The sequence below is a fragment of the Struthio camelus genome, chromosome 28 (genome assembly GCF_040807025.1).
Source record: "Struthio camelus isolate bStrCam1 chromosome 28, bStrCam1.hap1, whole genome shotgun sequence".
NCBI classification, from domain to species: Eukaryota; Metazoa; Chordata; class Aves; order Struthioniformes; family Struthionidae; genus Struthio; species Struthio camelus.
The window spans coordinates 1720770-1738893 of record NC_090969.1 but is presented as its reverse complement, the minus strand read 5'-3'; the positions used below and the strand labels follow the sequence as shown (position 1 = coordinate 1738893).

Sequence of the window (18124 nt, the reverse complement as noted above, 5' to 3'; positions counted from 1 at the left end):
TTGCTGCCTCTAGTGTTTAATAGGATATGCCTTCTGCCAAAGGAGAAAGACTTAAGCAAACAAGCACAAGTATTCCCATGATCACAATGAAAAAGTAAACCCAGAACAAAACTGAACATTTTACAACTGCTTCTGAAGAACGTTAGTGAAACTGCCATTATCTTGTTTGGACAAAATTGCAGTGGGGTAAGTCATCTTTTCAGCTGGGACTAGTCATTAGGAAGTTCTTGTTTTGGAGTCAGAGCCTTGGCTGATGTTTAGCCGATTACAATTGCACCACATCTGGATCCAGCACAAGATGTTCAAAGAAGTCAAGCTGTTGTGTAGACTTTATAGAACAGGAGTTCTTTGAAGTTTTCTTGACAGCAGCACATGGACTGGTCCTGTCTACCTGTCCCTGGTAGAATGTCCCTCATTTGGCCCACAGTGCTTTGGACCATTATTCCTGTTGTGTTTGGGGCTTTCCAGTGCACAGGCAGGTCCTGTTTTTCAGATGACTGCTCAACACTCTGATAAATCAACATTTTTTGTAGTGCCTCAAGAGGAGCATTCAAAGTAGGAAGCCATTGGGGAAGGGGGCAAATAAAAGCCCAAACACTGTTGAGAATCTCAGTCATTAGCTGAGAAGTTGCCTCATTTTACTTTTCTGTGCAGTTTCTAAAGGACGATGGTGTCTGGTTTGAACTGAAGTAGCTGGTCATCACCTTGGTGATGGATGGGTAGCAATGGTCTCCATGCCAGTTGGCTTCTTTCTCCTTTGGGTACCAGGGCGGGATGAGATAGCTCCCTTTCCTAGGCCCTCCGACTCACAGAGCTCGTTGGCACAGAGGTAGTAGTTTTTAGGACGGTGCTAGATCCTACTCCTGAGCCAGCTCCTCCAACCACAGAGCAGATTCCTGCCCCTGAGCCAAAGCCCCCCCCAGAGCCAAAGCTCCCCCCTCCTAAACTGTACCCTCCGCTGGAGCAGAAGCCACCACTGCCTAAGTTACAGCTGCCTCTCCCACTTCCAAATCCAATTCCTCCACCTCTTCCTCCTCCAAGGCACAGCCCACTGCCGAGTCCGCCTCCCACGGTGCTGCTGCCGCCCACCACAGCTGCAGAGACAAACAGAAGGGGTGGGATTACTTCCAATGCAGACATGCAGTCCTCGAGCACAACCCACAGCCCGCCATGCTCCTTCCAGAGCAAGGAACGCTACTTACAGATGCTCACAGCGTTCTGACACTCCCCAGACATCCTGCAAGGGAAAGAGAGACTGTCAGCTCCAGCCAGAGCATCTGCACTGGTACAACTCTGCATACAGCCAAGCTTGCTGTATCAGACCTTGGGCATAAACAGCAGCTACAGGGCCTTAGGCCATAGATAATGACTATGCCATTAATGTTATTTTAAGAACAGAGGACATGCGCTGAGTCCTTCCCATTGATTTAGCAGGATGCAAACTTGTAATCCCACTGACCTGCACTCCTCTCCCTCCAGCAGCTTCCTGTAGGTAGCAATCTCAACATCCAGGGCCAGCTTGACGTTCATGAGCTCTTGGTATTCCCGGAGCTGGCGGGCCAGATCTGCCTTAGCTTTCTGCAGGGCTGTCTCCAGCTCAGTCAGTTTTGCCCTGGCATCCTTGAGGGCCACCTCTCCGCGCTCTTCAGCTTCCGCAACAGATGTCTGCAGAGCTTCACACTGGAGGGCAAGACATGAATCTGATGAGTGGGTCAGGGACAGCCAGTCATGGATGTTCAGAAGCTGTGATGCCCAAACATATAACGCCCTTCGTTGTTTTATGCCTAGATCATTTGAGGTCAGCTGTTTCCAGATACAATGAGTTCCTTCCTGTTTACACTAACTGTTACTGAAACATTTGCTTATAGGGAAGCCCTGAAGAGATTTACCAGTTCACATCCGTTTCTCAGAAAATGCAACCCCTACCTGTTTCTTCACGTTCTCAATCTCAGCCCGTATCCTCTGGATCATGCGGTTGAGCTCAGAGATCTCAATCTTTGTGTCCTTAAGACTGTCTCCGTGTTTTCCTGCTGTAGCCTGCAGCTCTTCATACTGAGAGGCAGAAACAAGAGGAGTGCTTCATGTCCAGCACAAATTGTTCCCCACAACAACTCTCCCCACCATCACACACCAGCCAGAGTAAACACGCACAGACTAGCTCAAGTCTAGCATCAGTATCAGCAGTATTCCAGCTCCTAGCATAGACTGCATAAGCCCAGCTAAATCCTAGGCACGGGCTTTAGTTTAGAACCAACTCCTTGTTGCCCGTTGCAGCCTGGGATTCCCACTCAGTACACACCCACAAGATCTAAGTTAGCAAAGATATGGCATGAAGATGCACTCCACTCTTCCTCCTTGTGGTTTATACAAGGAAACTTAAAAAGGCCCATCTCTCCTCCAAGCTCCCCAAATCGGTGTTAAATACTCCCGTCTTTATTCTCCAAGTCTACTGAAACCAGTTGTAGCTCTTCCACCACCTCAGCCATCCATGATCATGAGCAACGTGTAGAACACTTACCTTGCATTGGTACCAAGACTCAGCCTCCAACCGACTCTTGTTAGCAATCTCCTCATACTGTGCTTTGACCTCTGCAATGATGCTGTTGAGGTCCAGGGTTCGATTATTGTCCATGGACAGAACCACAGATGTGTCAGATACTTGTTGCTGCATCTGGGACAATTCCTGCAATTCACACCAGCAGTGGCTTTACATACTTAAGAGTGTCACACTCCATTCTTCTTTAACTCTTCTCCTTTCTGGGATCCCCACCCCCTCCAGGCACCTAAAAGTTTTCAAGTGCCTGGCAATGCTGGTTGCAAACCTGAGACACCTAGAAGCAGCCTTTTTCTCATTGTCCACCAGTATAAACACAGTGGCAGGCTCACCAATATTAGACCGCTGCCTAGTCTAGCGGAAGAAGGCAGAAAGGCACGCAAAAAAAATTGTGCAAGCATGCAAAAAAAGGCAAGAAATAGGAGCAGTCATGGTGCAAAGCATGGAGAGAACTCATTTAGAGGAGCATTCTGTGGTCAAGAGAACAGCTGGACCACTTACCGCTTCATAAAGACATTTCAAGAAGTTAATCTCATCCGCCAGAGCATCCAGATTTGCCTGAAGTTCTACCTTGTTCATATAGACTCCATCCACATCCTGCAGCAGAAATTGGAAGTGAATCTTTCCACCTGACACATTGTGGTTGCCTAATACTGAACTGTGAACCCTTTGGTGCTGGTGCCAATCTGTTTCTGTATGGAGCCTACTTCCAGGGGTCCTGGTTGACGCCTGGGACTTGCAAGTGATTTCAACATAAATAAAAGTCAGTGATGAAGTAAGGCATTCTCTGAAGAAAGGTGGGTCTTTGCGTAGGAGAAAAACAGCAGTGTTTTGAATGTGCAGATAAAGACGTAATTTACACACACATTTGGTTATTTCGCTCTAGGTAGCAGGAACACTAGCACCTAGCATTTTGCTCATCCTCTGCTCCATTATAAAGTCATCCTGACATCAGCTCTTTCTTCATGCTCTTCTTGTTCTAATTAGGAACACGTTTTAATTAAAATCTGCCCTCATGTTCCCAAGTGCTTTGTGTTCCTCATTTATGTTTATCCAGCTGAGCACTTTACCTTTTTTAGGAGCACAAAATCGTTCTCTGCAGCTGTCCTTCTGTTTATTTCCTCTTCATACCTGTTGATGATAATGAGGGAGATTGAATCTGTCTGCTTATTTTGGCTCTTGCAGCCGCTGCTGGCAACTAGACACCAGTGGCCTCAGACTAATGAATGTGGCAAAAATAGACCTGCTGTGAGCAAGATTTATGGACAAGCATCAGCACTTCACCTTTCCAGATGAGCCACTGGCTCCTGCCATCTCAAATACTTTTTTAAAGACAGTCTGCAAACAGGAATCATCAAGCACCTTAAACCTAGTCCTGATGGCTCTGCCCACTCCAGCTACTTTCACTGGCCCTAGGGACCCTCAGGCCCCCAACACAGGCCATCCTGAATATTTCAGACTGCTCAGTTGGGCAGGTAGTTGCTGCAGAGCATGGAGTGGTGGAGATGGTCTCCAGGTCAAAGCCAGTTTTCCACCTGCAGCCTCAGTAAAGCAAGAGACATGGCCCATCTTGATGAATCCTGGACCTACTGCCTGCAGTTTTGTCTGCCAAATTACTTTTCATATCTCTTTCAGTGGAAAGATTTCTCTAGGCTTTTCTGGCTGAAAAAATTAGTCTAATACCGGGAAAAGAATCTCCTTTCTTTCATTTCTGCTTTCAAAAGAAAGCTCTAATCTTGAAATGATCCATGAGGAAGTTAGATCAGTTGCTAAATCCTACTATAAGTTACCTATATTATGATTTAATGAACTAGTTAAGTGTGAAAGATGAAGAGTAGATAATCCTGCTTTAGTGACAAGCATAACTCAGACTACAGCTAATACAGATTGAGAAAAAAATCTTGAAATAATCCCCGCCTACTGTCAAAATTCACAAACTGCACCAGAACTTGTCTTTTATATTTTCTAATCCTCTAAATAAGTGAAACATTGAGAATTCTTACGAGTCCTTGAATTTTCTGACTGTTCAAAGTAAATTTAGCTTCTTTTTTCACCCCTTTCCTTCAGAAAATTCAAGGAAATTCCCTTGCAAGGAAACGGCAGTGTCAATAAAAATGTCAAGCTTTGACCAGCTCCGTATCCAATTTTATACAACTGATGAGATTAATCAGGCTTAATAAGAAATCAGATAGAGCTAGGACAGTGTTATAAATTGACGCAGACTAGAATTTAAGCCCACACAACCTAAGCTTTGGACAAATTCCCCTGAGCTGCTCAGCACAGCTGAACCACCACGTCTACCGAGAGAACGACATACTTGCTCTTGAAATCCTCCACCAGGTCTTGGAAGTTCTTCAGCTCTGCCTCCAGCTGGTGCTTCTCATTTGAGAGGCCATCCAGCTGCTTCCTCAACCCATTGATATAGGCTTCAAAAAACTGGTCGAGGTTCCTGCTGTTAGGGCCTGTGCCTTGGCCTTGTTCCTGCAGGAGTTTCCACTTGGTCTCCAGGATTTTATTCTGCTGTTCTAGGAATCGGACCTAAATGATTGCAGGGGATGGACAGAAAAAGAGTCAAACTATTCCCCAAGAGCATCTTCCAATTGATATTTTTCCATGCTGCCTGCCATGTATAGAGTTCAACCTTTCTGCTATCCTCTAGTGACCAGTGAGTTCCTAACCTGCCCCAGGGTTCCTCTGGATAACTGAGAAAATTTATTCTCATAGCTCTAGATTGAGTGGGCAAAGATGAGTTGACTTCCCTCTCCATACTTACAGACTCCAAATCAGAGAAATGTGCTGAAATTCATAGCTTTGGCATTCTCTCCTTCAAGATGCATTCGGACTACTGACAAATTGAAAGAAAACACCCAGAAGGCCTTAAGTCCATGGACAGAGCCAATCAGCAGGGACTCCTCTGAGGACGTTCTGCATGTTGGTGCACAGTCTCATGGTTTATCGTCAGCATCGTGGTCTTAAGAACCAGGGATCCTATTCCTGGTTTTCTCTATAACCTTGGGAAAGTCATTTCTCCAGCTACCACCTGCCTCATCTGTCAATAGGCATTCTTTAGGGCTGTCTGAGCAGCAACTGACACTTGAGGGTCATCCAGCAATTGCAATTAACACAAGCTATAAGACCAAAACCTCCCCAAACTGCAGAGGATGTCACTCCCTTCTCACCTTGTCAATGAAGGAGGCAAATTTGTTGTTGAGGGTCTTCATCTCCTCCCGCTCCTGTACTCGCACCTTCTGGATCTCAGGGTCGATTTCAAGGTTAAGGGGGGCCAGCAGACTCTGATTGATGGTCACTTCCTTGATGCCGCCCGGTGGGCAAACAGGAAAGCCAGGACCTCCCCTCCCATCAAACCCTCCAACACCACAACCAAAGGCACCAAAGCCACCGCCAAGGCCTCCGCCAAAACCACCTCCTGCCCCGCCACCATAGCCACCACCAAACCTTCCTCCAGCACCATAGCCAAAGCCTCCTTGACTACCAGCCCCAAAACCTCTACAGACACCACCAGCTCCAAATCCCCCCAGAGAAGTACTTTTACTCCCTCCCAAGCTGTAGAGGCTCCTGCTAGTAAAGCCACCAGCGTTCCCAGAAGATCCCCTACATCCTCCACGGGAGACAGAGCTGAATGTGACTTTGTTCCCCCCTCCGAAGCAAGCAGAGCTGGAGCTGAATCCCTTGCTGAGACCACACGACTGGCGAGACATGATGGGTCCCTGACAGTAAACCCGTTAAGAGAGGAGAGCTTAGCAGCGCTATGTCCAGAAGCAAGTCCAGAGGCAAGAGAAGGTAAGTCCTGTAAGAGCAGTGCCTGAATTCTCCTTTTTATGTGCTCAGGGAGTTGGCTGGGAGGCAGGGGAGTGGAGAAGATGTCATTTTTTATTCTATTGTTTTAGGTGTGCTTGGCATGATGCCCTCCCCTCTTTCCTTTGCCACTGTGATGACCTGCCTCAAAACACTCCCTGGAGAGCTAAACAAACAAAGCTATTGTTGGTATTGGAAACACATCTTTGAATCAAATGTCCTTTGCTAGAACTGTCAACTCATCATAGGCCTTTTTGAGGTTCTTCTAGCAATGACAAAGCAAAACAAACTCCCTGACACATTTCACCCTCAAGGGAGACCCTTGTTTTATCCATATCACTCATTTCGAGCCTTGTGGCAAGTGCTCGTTTCACTAAATTCCAATAAAAAGCTTGTTTCCCCAATCACACCCTCAGATGCACCCCAGTTCAACCTCCTGCTCAGAGAACATTTGACTTCGTTTGTCCAAAACTGTTTCACAACCGAGGGAGGGAGCCCAAACAGCATTGGTCGTTGGCAATAAAATTAGCATTATCTCAAAGTTAAGAATGCGTAAACTTTAAAATATTTTAAAAGACATTCCGAACCGCTTGGGAAAAGGCACAGGGAGCAACTGGTATTATGACTGGAGGGACACAAAGGGGCTTGCAGAGGCCAAAGCATCTCAGCATTTCTCTGGCTTCAGTCCCTTCACTGCACTTCATTAGGACCGAGGTGCTATTACCAGCCCGGCAAGCTCTGCTCTCCCCTTGACTGTGGTTCCCAACCCCTGCATCATGCTAATGCTTAGACTGGAAGCTCTTCAGACATTGCTAAGGTCTTTCTGGGTTCCTCATGGATCAAACGCAGCCCACCGGGCATCTGGCAGGGCAGAAAACAGCAGTGTTGCCCTAAAAGTAGCTGCCGCTCACCACAGGCGGCAACCTGACAGACCCGCCGGCTGTCCTGCACAGCTCCAGCCGCGGAGCCAGGACCGCAGCCCAGCTCCAGCCTTCGCCTGCGGGATGCACAAGTGACCGTCCTCGGAGAGGCGCGGCTGTTTCATTTCTCGAGGCTGTTGGGCGAGGTTGAAAAAGAAACCAAAGAACGGGACAATTGCAGAGGTGAATTCTCCTTCTTCCCTGCTGCGTCTCGGCTCTCATGGATAAAGCAGGGATCTGCTTTCACCAGGAGCTTTTTTTAAACTTGCGGAAGAAAGGAATGCAGTGGCCATCCGAGCAGAACAGGCAGGGAGGGAGCCAATTTCTAACTGAAACGTGAAATATCATTTTTGACTGGGGGAAAATAAAGGATTTTCAGAGCCAATGCTGGATTTTCAGGTTTCTCAGATTTCCCCACCACCACCCCTCGATAGAAAAAAGCCAAACCTAAAACTTTATTTCCAAACAGGAATGTTCAAAAGTTCCCTTCTCCTGGAGAAGACTGTGGTGCAACCCCGTCCCTCACCTTCTCCCAGGGGCTTCAGCCTTGATCCCCCATGCCCAGCCCGTGGCACTTCACAAGGGTGTTTGAGTTCATCAGCTTTCCTTCCTTCCTTCCTCCAACCACCAAAGCCACCCTGACTGCAGCTCCTGCACTTACCCAGTGGCAAACTCATTGTTTAAAAAACAGCTTAATTGCTTAACCACTTTTAATTTATATTTTAATTAGCAGAGGTGTCTGAAGATGCCATCAAACTGAGGATCCCAATTTATCCTGCCATAAAAAAAACATTAGTCTTCCCCAAAACCACAAGCTGCAACTGAAGCCATGACAATAAAAGCCAGCTTAATGCTGCACACTCTATAATTATCTCTTATTGGAGACGCTTATGGGAGACATTTGGGGGAACCAGTTTCAGCTCCGAGCTTATTCGCTCCTAGCCTTTTCTGCACACATGCAAATCTGAGTCTGGGTACAGAGTTAAATCCCTCCTGCAGAGGAATCCAGGGGGCAAGATAGGAAAGAAGGGAGGGCTTTTCCCTCCCGAATCTCATCACGCATTCATTGAACTGCAAGATTTTCAGCCTAAGGGAATTTGCATAGCAGGGAAAAAAGTCAGGGAGCTTGTGCTCCTCTTTGGCAATGAGCATTTGCAAGTCTCGGCAGTGCAAACTCCCCTGGTGCCACCAAGAAATCCTCTCCCACGCCGGGGCTCCAGGATCCCTGGTTTCCCAGCTCACAAGGGGACCAGCAGGATCCCAGTTGGGCAGAGCGAGGAGCAAAGCGTGCAGAACGCAGCTTGAACTCTGCTCTCGCCACGCAGAGGCGGCGGCGGCTGCATGGTTATGCAACCAGCAGATCTGCTAAGAAACCAAATGAACCTGTTTGAGCCCAGTTAGCCAACACAGGGTAGCTGCCGGGAGTTCCCAGGGTGGCTCCACTATTCATTCCTGGCACACTGTACTTATTCACTGCTATTTGAGACAGTTGCCCAAGAACCTAATCGTTGGGCTCAGTAAGAGCCGAGTGCCCTGCTGCGCTCAAGACATGTCCTGCCCCTTCACGGGGTCCGACCAGTGAAGGGTGGGATGGGAAAAAGCAACCGGCACAGTGTGGTTTCCCACCCAGGGCTTGCTAAGACCGTTCGGCATGCAAGGCTTTGCTGGGCTGCTCCATCCACGGTGTCTCAAATGCTCCAGCTCTTGCAGCCCACTTCAGTACACCCGAGCCGGCTCCGAAATAGCCGTCGGGGCAAAGCATCAGTGAGACCGAAGGCTCCTTGCCAGCCCCCCTCCCACGGGAGCACGTGCGGCTCTGCAGGATCCCACCACACCAGGACAAAGTCACAGCAGTCGCAACGGCTAAGCCTCGGGACAAGCGTGCCAGGGTGGTACCGGCTGCGGAGCTGAGCTGCTTCCCAAACCCACAGGGTGGAGAGCTGAATCGAGCCCCATGGGACAAGCCAGCCCCACTGTAATTGCCTGCACGTTCATTCCTCCTACCTAATCTCTTCTGCCTGCCTCACTGCAGGCTCAAAGGAGAGGTCGAATTCCAGAAACACCTCCCTCCTTACAAGAGCAACCATTACTGTAAAACGGAGGTAGTGTGCAGCAGGGATTAGAGATTTCCAAACATGGCAGACATGAGTCTCCCTCTTAAAGACCAACTCATAGCTGAGACTCCTTTCCTACACAGGAACCAGGGTGAGACCTCCGGATCAGGTCACTGCCTGGCTTAAAGCCATGCCGCTTCATCACTAAGGACCTGGATCCTCCACCAGACAGGTCCAAGCGCTCGGCAGCCGTCAACTCCCATCGCTCTCCAGCAACGGTCTTGCACGCAAGCACCTTCCCAAGGATTTCTCCTCTAAAGACAGCGGGCATACTCTCAAGGTTATATGCACATGCAAGAGCCTTGCTAGGCCAGGCCTAAAGGAGAGGCTGCAAAGAGAAAATAGGCTCTTCCCATGGAAAGACAAATAACCAGCTAAAGGCAATTTCTTTGCATCCTAAACGTAGCCCAAAGGTGAAACCAGATCCCAAGAGGTTTTGCTGTTCCAGTAACATGCAAAACTACATTTCTTTAATGAGCTTCTGAGACTTGCTCGGGGCTCCGTGAGGCCACAGCAGAAGTTTGGCATATTTACATCTGCAGACATGCAGCTTTAGCACCTCCAAAAACCCAGCTGTGGCAGCTCCAAGCCCAGATGCCCATAGCAGTGGAGTCGCAGTAGGGTTGGCACCCACGTCCTCCATCCGTGCTGACACAGCGTAGATGGCTCATGTACAGCAACACAGATGCAATGAGTCATCCCTTACTCATTTTCAGAAACCAGCACCAGGGCAGCTGCCAAACGAGGGTCTTTCAGATTCAGCAGAGGAGCAGGCACGCTTAGGCCACTCGTCTGCCCCTACGCAGACATCTACGTAGGAGAGCCATGGCCTGGATGCGCTCCAAGTGCTGTGTGGTGGGACACCCCCAGTGCTTGGCTGAGCTGGTGCCTGAACAGGAATTGGGATTTATCCTGGCAGGACCTGAGGGCACTCAGCATCTTATTCGGACCTCTGCAGACCAGCCTCAGGACGCTGGGAGAAACAAGGTTTATACTGTGCGAACACCAATTCACACTGGGTGAGGGCATTTCAGACGCAAGGAACCTTCTCGCAGCCGAAAAACCTGGATGCCGAAGGCAGAGTTGCTCCCACGCGCTGCCCGACACCGTTGGGTGCTGCCCAGCCCTCGGCCGCAGCGACGCTCAGACCCGAGCGTGGCTCGGCCCAGCCTGCTGCAAGGAGAGCTCCCTCCGAAGCAAAACAGCCCTCCCAGAGCAAGACCGGAGAGCCCAGATTTGGCAGGTTTCACCCCAAAAGTGCAACGAGACTACATGGAATAGAAAAAAACCCCTTTTTGTCAAACAGTAAGAAGCAGAAGACTCATGGCTGCTCAGCTCACATTAACTAAACAGGTAAATTGCAGGGCTGGGACCTGAGCTGGGAATCATGAAGCAGAAATAACAAGGTGGATCCCAAGAGAGATCAAAGACGCCTGTTGCAGAAGACTGACGGCACACCTAGTCCCGTCATAGCTGCAATCGCATGTAGCAAAGGGCCCTGGGCATTTTCCTGGGACTCTCTCAATGCAATAAATGATTTTGCTAACACATAGCTTACAGGCAACACCTTCCCCTGGGAATCAGTGGCCCGCTGTAAACGATAAGAATTATTGCTATTCTTATTACGATGATATGATGAAATGCTTTTGCTCGATGGAGCGCTGGCACCGCCTTTGATTGCCGCCTCTCCCGCTGTCCCCTACCCACTACGAGGAATTAAGCTCTCCTGCCGTTTGGCACTCAAGGCTAATTCCTCTCCTGCCGGGCTCTGCGCAGCAGTATCGCGGGACACGCTGCTTCTGGCTGCCCAGAGGGCAGCGGGTGCAGCCAGCAGCGGGTGATGGGGGAAAAAAAAATGACCTTTCCCACCCCAGGAAAAGCTTATTCCCAGCCAGCGCTGCCTCTCAGGTTCTCGCCTTCTAAAACAGAAGTGGAAACAGAGTGATAGTTCCCAAAAAATTAATTTTATATGTATATATACATACACACTTTTCTTCTTAAACAGTCACAAGGAGCACTAGGTCGGGCTATTCAGTGCATGAAAACGGGATGCAGCCCTCAAAACGACCCGCTCTCGCCCTACCCCTGGGCCACAGCACCCCCGGAAGCACAACCACGTCCTCCCGCGCCTGGCTCATCGGGTACCAGCCGCGGGGAAAGTCACCACCCGCTCCCACCGCGGCCTCCTCCCGGCACCGCGTGTTTTCACAAACGTCCCGGGTGTCCGTGCTAAGCGACGTGGGATAAGTCACTGCTTCCGCTTAAAGAAAGGGACCATCCGGGGCAGGACGCGGCATCTCCTTCCAAGGAGGCAATTAAACTCGCGGCGTTATTCAGCCCTGGATCCAACCCAGCCGTAACCAGAGAAGCGGCGTGAACGAGACCGGTCAGAAGTCATGTCCTTAGGGGGAATAAAAGTCCTCTGGGAGGAGAATTGCCCCTGGAAAACACGCTGGAGACCAGGGAGGTTCCTCCGAGCAGCGGACACGGGAGCTTTTGCTGCAGCAGCACCGAAACCAAACTCCCTTTGCGCAGCGCCTTCTCCAGCTGCGCAAGCAGGGACGCTAGTATATATGCGGCAATTTTAAAGCTGGAGGGGACACGCTAAATGCCCTTGAGCAGTGAATTGCACATTTAAGTGGCTTTGGGGCAGGCAGGAGAGCTGGGGAGGAGCTGCACAGACACGTGCCGGAGCTGGAAGCAGTCGCCGCGCCGAGCGTCTCCCTCCAGCACTTGCCGCCGTCCCCTGCACTGCTGCAGCAGCTTTGCTCAGGTCCGAGACACTCGTTTTCAGCAAAAATGGTTGGGGGGGGGGGAAGGTTTTAAAGCCTCAAAGAGCCTCACGGAAGTGTAAAAGTGCCTGCAAACATCTGCCTTGCCCAGCATCCCCCCGGGATGCTCCTTGCGGTTCCCAGCCCCGTTTCACTCCCTTTGGCCGAGAAGGGAGGCAGGGAACGGGGCTGCTGCAGGGAAAGGGGCAGCGCAGCCGGTGCTGAGAGTCCGGCCGCATCCCGCGGCTCCAAAAAAAATCAGGATTAAAACACCCGAGCAGCCTCAGTAGCGCTCGTCTGCGCCGTGCGCGGCGCAACATTAACGTAGGGCAGGAGAGGTTGCAAAGCAAGGAGAAACCACCCGAAACGCTGCAGGAAGAGTCGGGCACCAGGGCCGTCACCGTCACGCGCCGGCTCGGAAACCGGCCGGCCCGTTGCCTTCCTGCAGGGCTGCACCAGCCAGCGCACCAAAACTGGTCGATAGGCATCTGGGAAAAGGCATTTTTTAGGTGCCTGGCCGTGAAAATCTGACAGCCACGGAGGAAGAGAAGGGTTTTTTCCCCCTTATATAGCACTCCGCAGCTCAGCAGCTGCAGGGGGGCTAACAGTTTTGGGTTTGCTTTGTTGGAGAAGCAGATTTTCAACAGTCTCTTCCTATCTCATAAGCCCCTGCTGCCCTCCAAACCGGGGCGTGAAAGTTAAAGGTGCTTAAATTGAGGCTTTGGCACGATGCACCCAGAGGGAAAGGAGCGTTTCGGGAAAACAGGGCAAACCGGAAAGCACATCCCCCTCGAGCAAGACGAGAGTCGAGGCCCCACAAAACCCCGAGGGCTCAGTTTGCATTTGGGAGCTTCCGCCGGCTCGACGGAGTTCAAGCAATCGGGCTTTTGGACGGGATAACCCGACGGCGTCAGTCGGTATAGGTCCGGGCTTGAACGCCGCCACGCTGATTTACAGCCTTGCGCGGAGACAAATTGCTTCTCCCTATCCCGGCGCGAGACCTAAAGCAACGCCATCGCGGCCTCCCGGGGCGGAGATGCAACGCGGCCGCCGGTGAATCAGCGGGCAACTCTGGCAAATTTGCCCCATGCCCTGAGCCAGGCCCAGCAGCCGGGGCTGCTTTTGGGAGGGATGAACCCAGAGCCATGCCCGGCCTGCCCAGGGATGGGATGCGGGGGAGGATGAACCCCTGTGCATGGCAATAGGTGCCCCTGCGCTGTCGTGTCCGCGCGTCCCTCGAAAGCACCCTGGGGACACGACTGACGTTGCAAAGACGTCATCGACGGCTGCTGGAGGTGGCAACGCATCTCGCACCCGCGCTCCCTGCGTCCCGAAGGAAGGTGCTGCCTTTTTCTTGCAAAAGTGTGGGGGGATAAAAATCAATTGCCCCCCTTGCTGCTGGCACCCCAGGAATAGCACCCGCGGGGGCAGCTCCCACGCCAGGGACGGGGTTATGCAGCGCACGAGCCCCCTTCCCACCCGCCTTCACCCCAAAACAGGAGGGAGAGACCGCAGTCTGGGTCTGCCCTCCGCCACGCTGCCCAAAATGGGACTAAACGGGCTAAAATAAGCACCGACCGCCCTGGCTGCCGAGTCCCCTTGCTTTGCACCCTCTCTCCCAGATAAATCCGCTCCTGAGCGGCCCCATAAAACAACAACGGCCCCGATGGGACCCAAAAGGGTCCTGGGAAGCCCCAGTTTCGTCCCTGGGGTGGTGCAAACGCTGCGAGGAGGAAGGCACCCGCAGTCATCCACGCGCGCCGTTCCCAGCGTCCCCGGGCAATGCGTAAATCCAGAGCACCCTCTCAGGGCAGAGGTGGGCACGGGACCCTGCCGGGGAGCCCGGACACCCAGTGCAGCCCCCTGCAGCGGGTCACATCCCCGCCCAGGATTTCGTCCCCCCCAGCTCCTTCCCCAGCCTGCGCCGGCCCCGTGCCCCCTCGGATGCTCCCAGCATGGGGGATGCTGTGCACAAAATGCAGCTCCCCCTCCAAAATCTGCTGTGCCCGGGGCCGGCCTCAGCGCTGCAAGGGGTCAGCAGAGGCTGGCAGGAGAGGGGGACGGTTTTCGGTCGGCGCCGCGGGGGCGAGAGGGGCCCCGAGAGGCGGCGAGGGGTGTGCGTGTGAAAATACGAAGAGCCAAGCTTGGGGCGGCTCCTGCCTCGCCGCTAATTACAGGTGAAAACTCCCCGGCAAGCCGGGTCTTGCCGCTGGGCTCGCGCGCCGAAACCGCAGCTCGGCACGCACCGGCACTGGCGCGGGGAGCCCAGCGCGCCGGCCGAGGGCCCCCCCGGTGCAACGCCCCTGCCCCGTGCACGGTGCTGCACACACGCGTGTGCATGGCCCGGCACATGCGTGTGCATGGCCCAGGAGGAGGTAACCCCTCCGGACATGGGATCCAGCCCAAACCCGGGGCGAGCTGCCTCTTGCTGACCCCAGACTGGGGCTAGACAGGGTCAGGGAGGGAGAGAAAAATGGCTCAAATGCAGCAAAAAACCCCAAGGCAGCAAGGTTGCAGCCCACGGGAGCACCCAGATTTTGGGATGCCCAAGGGGATTAAGAAAACCCCCCCGATCCCCCCCCAGGCACTGAACGCCCACTGCAGTTTGCGAGTGGGACCCCGGATGCACTCGGGTGTTGGGCAAGGCTGGTTGGACGACAGGCAACCCCCGGCGCGGCAGTTTTGGGGTGCAAAAAGGGGGGCGTCCAGTCCTGTTGCTGGTGGGGGACCCCAGGGAGGCACCAAGCGCCGCCACTTGCACCCAGCCCCAGCCCACGGCTCAGCCCCAGGCACCCGAGACACCCCAGGACGCCTGGGTCCTTGACCCTGTGCTAGGCTGCTGGGGGGGGGGGGGTTGCAAAGAGGGTCCCCAAATCCCAAGGCCCTGCTCCCACTGTTGCACCCCAGCACCGAGGGACCCAGGCGTCCTGGTTCACACTGCACAGCCACTCCACCCCCCCCAAGTCCAGGATGGGGACACCCCAAAAAGAGCAGGACCCCTCCCCATCACACAGCCTGGGGGAGACCCCCCCACCACCACCGAAAAGCCCAGGCTGCCAGGGCCCCTCCTGCCCACGGAGCCCCAGCACATCCACCCAGTGAGTCACGGGCTCCTCCTGTGAGACGAGCTGGGTCAGGCCTCAGCCTGCCCCGGCACAGCCCAGGAGCGGGCACACCGCCGTCCCCAGGGTCCCGGTGGGAACGGCAGGTCCCGGAACAGAGGGGCGGCAGCAAAAGGGGGTCTCAGCAGCAGGCCGAAGCCACCAGGTTCCCCCCCCCAACCCACCCCGGTCCCAGGGTGGGGTGACACCGAAATCTCTTATCGCAGCCAGGTCCCGGGGTGCCCCCCGGGCGCCACCGCACCCTAGCGCTGCCTCCTGCCCAAAGCCACCCGTGCTCGCCCCGGCGGGCGCCCGCTCTGCCGGGACCGGTCCGGGTGCCGCCCAGCTGTGCCCACGGGAACCGGCTGCGCAGGAGGCAGAGGTGGCTTTTTGGGGTGTCCCTCCCCGGGGGTTATTTTGGGGTGCGGGTGTCAGGGCTGAGCTGGGGCCATGGTTTAAGTTTTCATAGCGACTCTCCAACCACCCAGCGCAGCTTGCAAAGAGCGTCACCCACCCCTCGGTGCTGGTCCGGCAGCGGGGCCAGCATTCAGCCTTCGGCCCCTGCCTCAGTTTCCCCACCATGGGGCAGGAAGGCACTGATTTGTGCCTGTTGCTGAGTTTTACGGCCCAAATCTAGGAGTCCAGCCCCCTATCCCCCTAAATCACCCCCACAGGTGACTCCAGGGACAAATCCCTGCCAGATGCTGCCCCCAGCTCCCCGCAGGGCGGCCGGGGTGTCCCGAGCACTGCAGCCCCGTGCACATGCTCCTCCTTGCGGCAGCTGCCATTAAATCACATCATTAATTAAAAGTGATTGCACATCGCAGATCCCGGTCTGCCCGGGCAGCGCAGGTCCCAGCTGGGATCGGAGCAGGAGGCGAAAGCACCGCCCAGGAGCCAGCCCCGTGCCTCAGTTTCCCCTGCACCGCCACCTTGACTCCATAGATCTCGCTAGCTCCAGCCTCTCTGCCCCGTGCAAACACCAGCCCTCGGCCCCAAAAAGAGATTTCAGAGGTTTCACCTTGCTGCTGCCCCACTGCTCTGTGCAAGCACCGTTTCACCCCATGCCTCCGGCTGGGGGGCACCCAGGGGTCCTGGCTCATTCCCTGTCCCCCACCCCAGCCAGATCCCCCCAGGGCCAAAAAGGGGACGCAGGCAACCAGGGCCCCTAGGAGCCTCCCGATGAGGATAACCCGCACTGCTCCCGCTCCTCTGCTGCCCTCCAGCGTCACCGGGCCCCGAGCAGGCGCAGGAGGCTGGGGGGGGGGAAGGGGGGGAGTTGGGAGCAGGGGAGCCCTGGGAACCGGCCCCGGGGACCAGCACAAGCCCCTGGGCACCAGCCTCACCAGGGCATCTGCTGCCCTGCAGCATCCACAATCCCTTCCCCAAAGCAGCACCAAACCCCAGCAGCACCCCAAAAATAGAGCAAGAGCTGGGTGGCTCCATCCCTCCAGCAGCATCCCTGCATCACCAGGCAGGGGGGGCAAGCGACACATCCCGGGGGTGAAGCCAAGCCCTGAGCTGCTCCATGCACCCAAAAATCCCACACCAGAGAGGGGGGATTGGGGCTATGCTATGGGCTTCCCCCCTCCCCAATGTCTCAGCTGCACCCCCAGCATTTCCCACCCAACGCAAAGCAGGTAAAACCCCCAGCCCGCCACCCGGACCCCGTGTCGGACAGCCCTGACCCGAGCGAGGCCGGTACGGTGAGCTCCACGGAGATGCAGCAGGAGCCGGGATGGGGATCCCGGAGCAGGACCCACAAGCCGGAGATGGGAAGGGGCTGGGAGAAGCCGGGACGGGTTAACACCCACCGGGGGCTCCCGGCAGCTGCTCCCACTCAGCCCCCGGGTGATTGCGACGGGGCTCAGCTGCACCGCGGTACCCGGAGATGCTCAGGCCCCCCCAAGCCGGCCTGTGAGGCGTCCTCGGGCCACCGCAGCTCTCGGGGAACCTCTGGTGGCCACCGAGGCTCCCAAATCCCTCATTAATTTTGCCATGAAAACCCAGGGTCCCGGTGGCCAGGCCGGCGGGGTCGAGGCCTCAAACGGTGGCGGTGGCCCGGCTGGGAGCATCTTCCCTCCTGCACCGGCGACACCGGGCAGCAGGGTCCCGGCGGCTGCTGGGAGCCCCTCAATTAGCTGGGAGCGCTAATTGCAGCCGAGGTTTATGGTGCAAACACCAGGTGTCACCTCCGTACCGGGAATAGGAGCTCGGAGCTGGCTTCATGCCCCAGTCCTGGCCACCCTGCTCCCCGAGTGGCCCCAGCCCCAAATTTGCAGCCGTGCAATTAAAAGCAGCCAGGAAAGGGCCCAGGAGTGCCGGAGGAGCCAAAGGGGCCAGCCGGGCAGCTAATCATTAACCCAAGGGCAAAGTCCCCAGCCGGCCAGGCGCCCGCAGTCCCCGTGCCATCTCCTCCCCGCAGGGCCGGCGGCGGGGGGAACAACCCGCCGCCCCGGTGGGTCTCCGAGCCCGGCTGTGCCCACGTAGGTCCAGCCTGCTTGCACACGCGTGTCTCCGCCACGGACATCTCCGACGTCCCCGGTCAAATCCCCTGACGCCTCGAGCTGCAGCTCTCCGATGGGGCTCCGGGTTGGCAAATCCCGTGAAATTGCGGCTGCTGCAGAGGGATTTTGGGACGCCGCTGGGGAAAGGGAGGTGGCGGTGGCATCCGGGGACGCCTTGGGGGACGTAGGGGCTGGCACGGGGCCGGCGGCCGGCTCACCCCTCGCTTCCGGCCGGGGGGATCGTCGGTCCGGTTTGCTGCTCGGGGTGCAAACGTCCCCCCTTCCCCATCCCCGCTGTGGCACGCCGGTCCGCGGGATGGTCCCCGGTGTCCCCCGGTCCC

General features: G+C 54.9%; 1 protein-coding gene across 1 annotated transcript; it reads right to left on the bottom strand.

Moving 5' to 3' along the window:
• On the bottom strand, window positions 1–7302 carry LOC138062611 (keratin, type II cytoskeletal 4-like). Its single transcript, XM_068921450.1, has 9 exons — window positions 5734–7302; window positions 4872–5092; window positions 3625–3685; window positions 3056–3151; window positions 2519–2683; window positions 1927–2052; window positions 1460–1680; window positions 1203–1237; window positions 1–1094 (listed from the first exon to the last, which is right to left on the bottom strand). The coding sequence occupies exons 1-9, from the start codon at window positions 6271–6273 to the stop codon at window positions 793–795; spliced, it is 1767 nt and encodes a 588-aa protein (XP_068777551.1). The 5' UTR covers window positions 6274–7302; the 3' UTR covers window positions 1–792.
• Window positions 7303–18124: the final 10822 nt, after the last annotated feature.

Bases quoted from the DNA above. Each gene is read 5' to 3' on its own strand.
- LOC138062611 (XM_068921450.1), bottom strand. From the start codon at position 6,273: ATGTCTCGCCAGTCGTGTGGTCTCAGCAAGGGATTCAGCTCCAGCTCT. The intron at 5,093-5,733 runs GTGAGAAGGGAG...GCAATCATTTAG, and splicing joins TTGCCTCCTTCATTGACAAG to GTCCGATTCCTAGAACAGCA. The intron at 2,684-3,055 runs GTAAGTGGTCCA...TGTGAATTGCAG, and splicing joins TGAAATGTCTTTATGAAGCG to GAATTGTCCCAGATGCAGCA.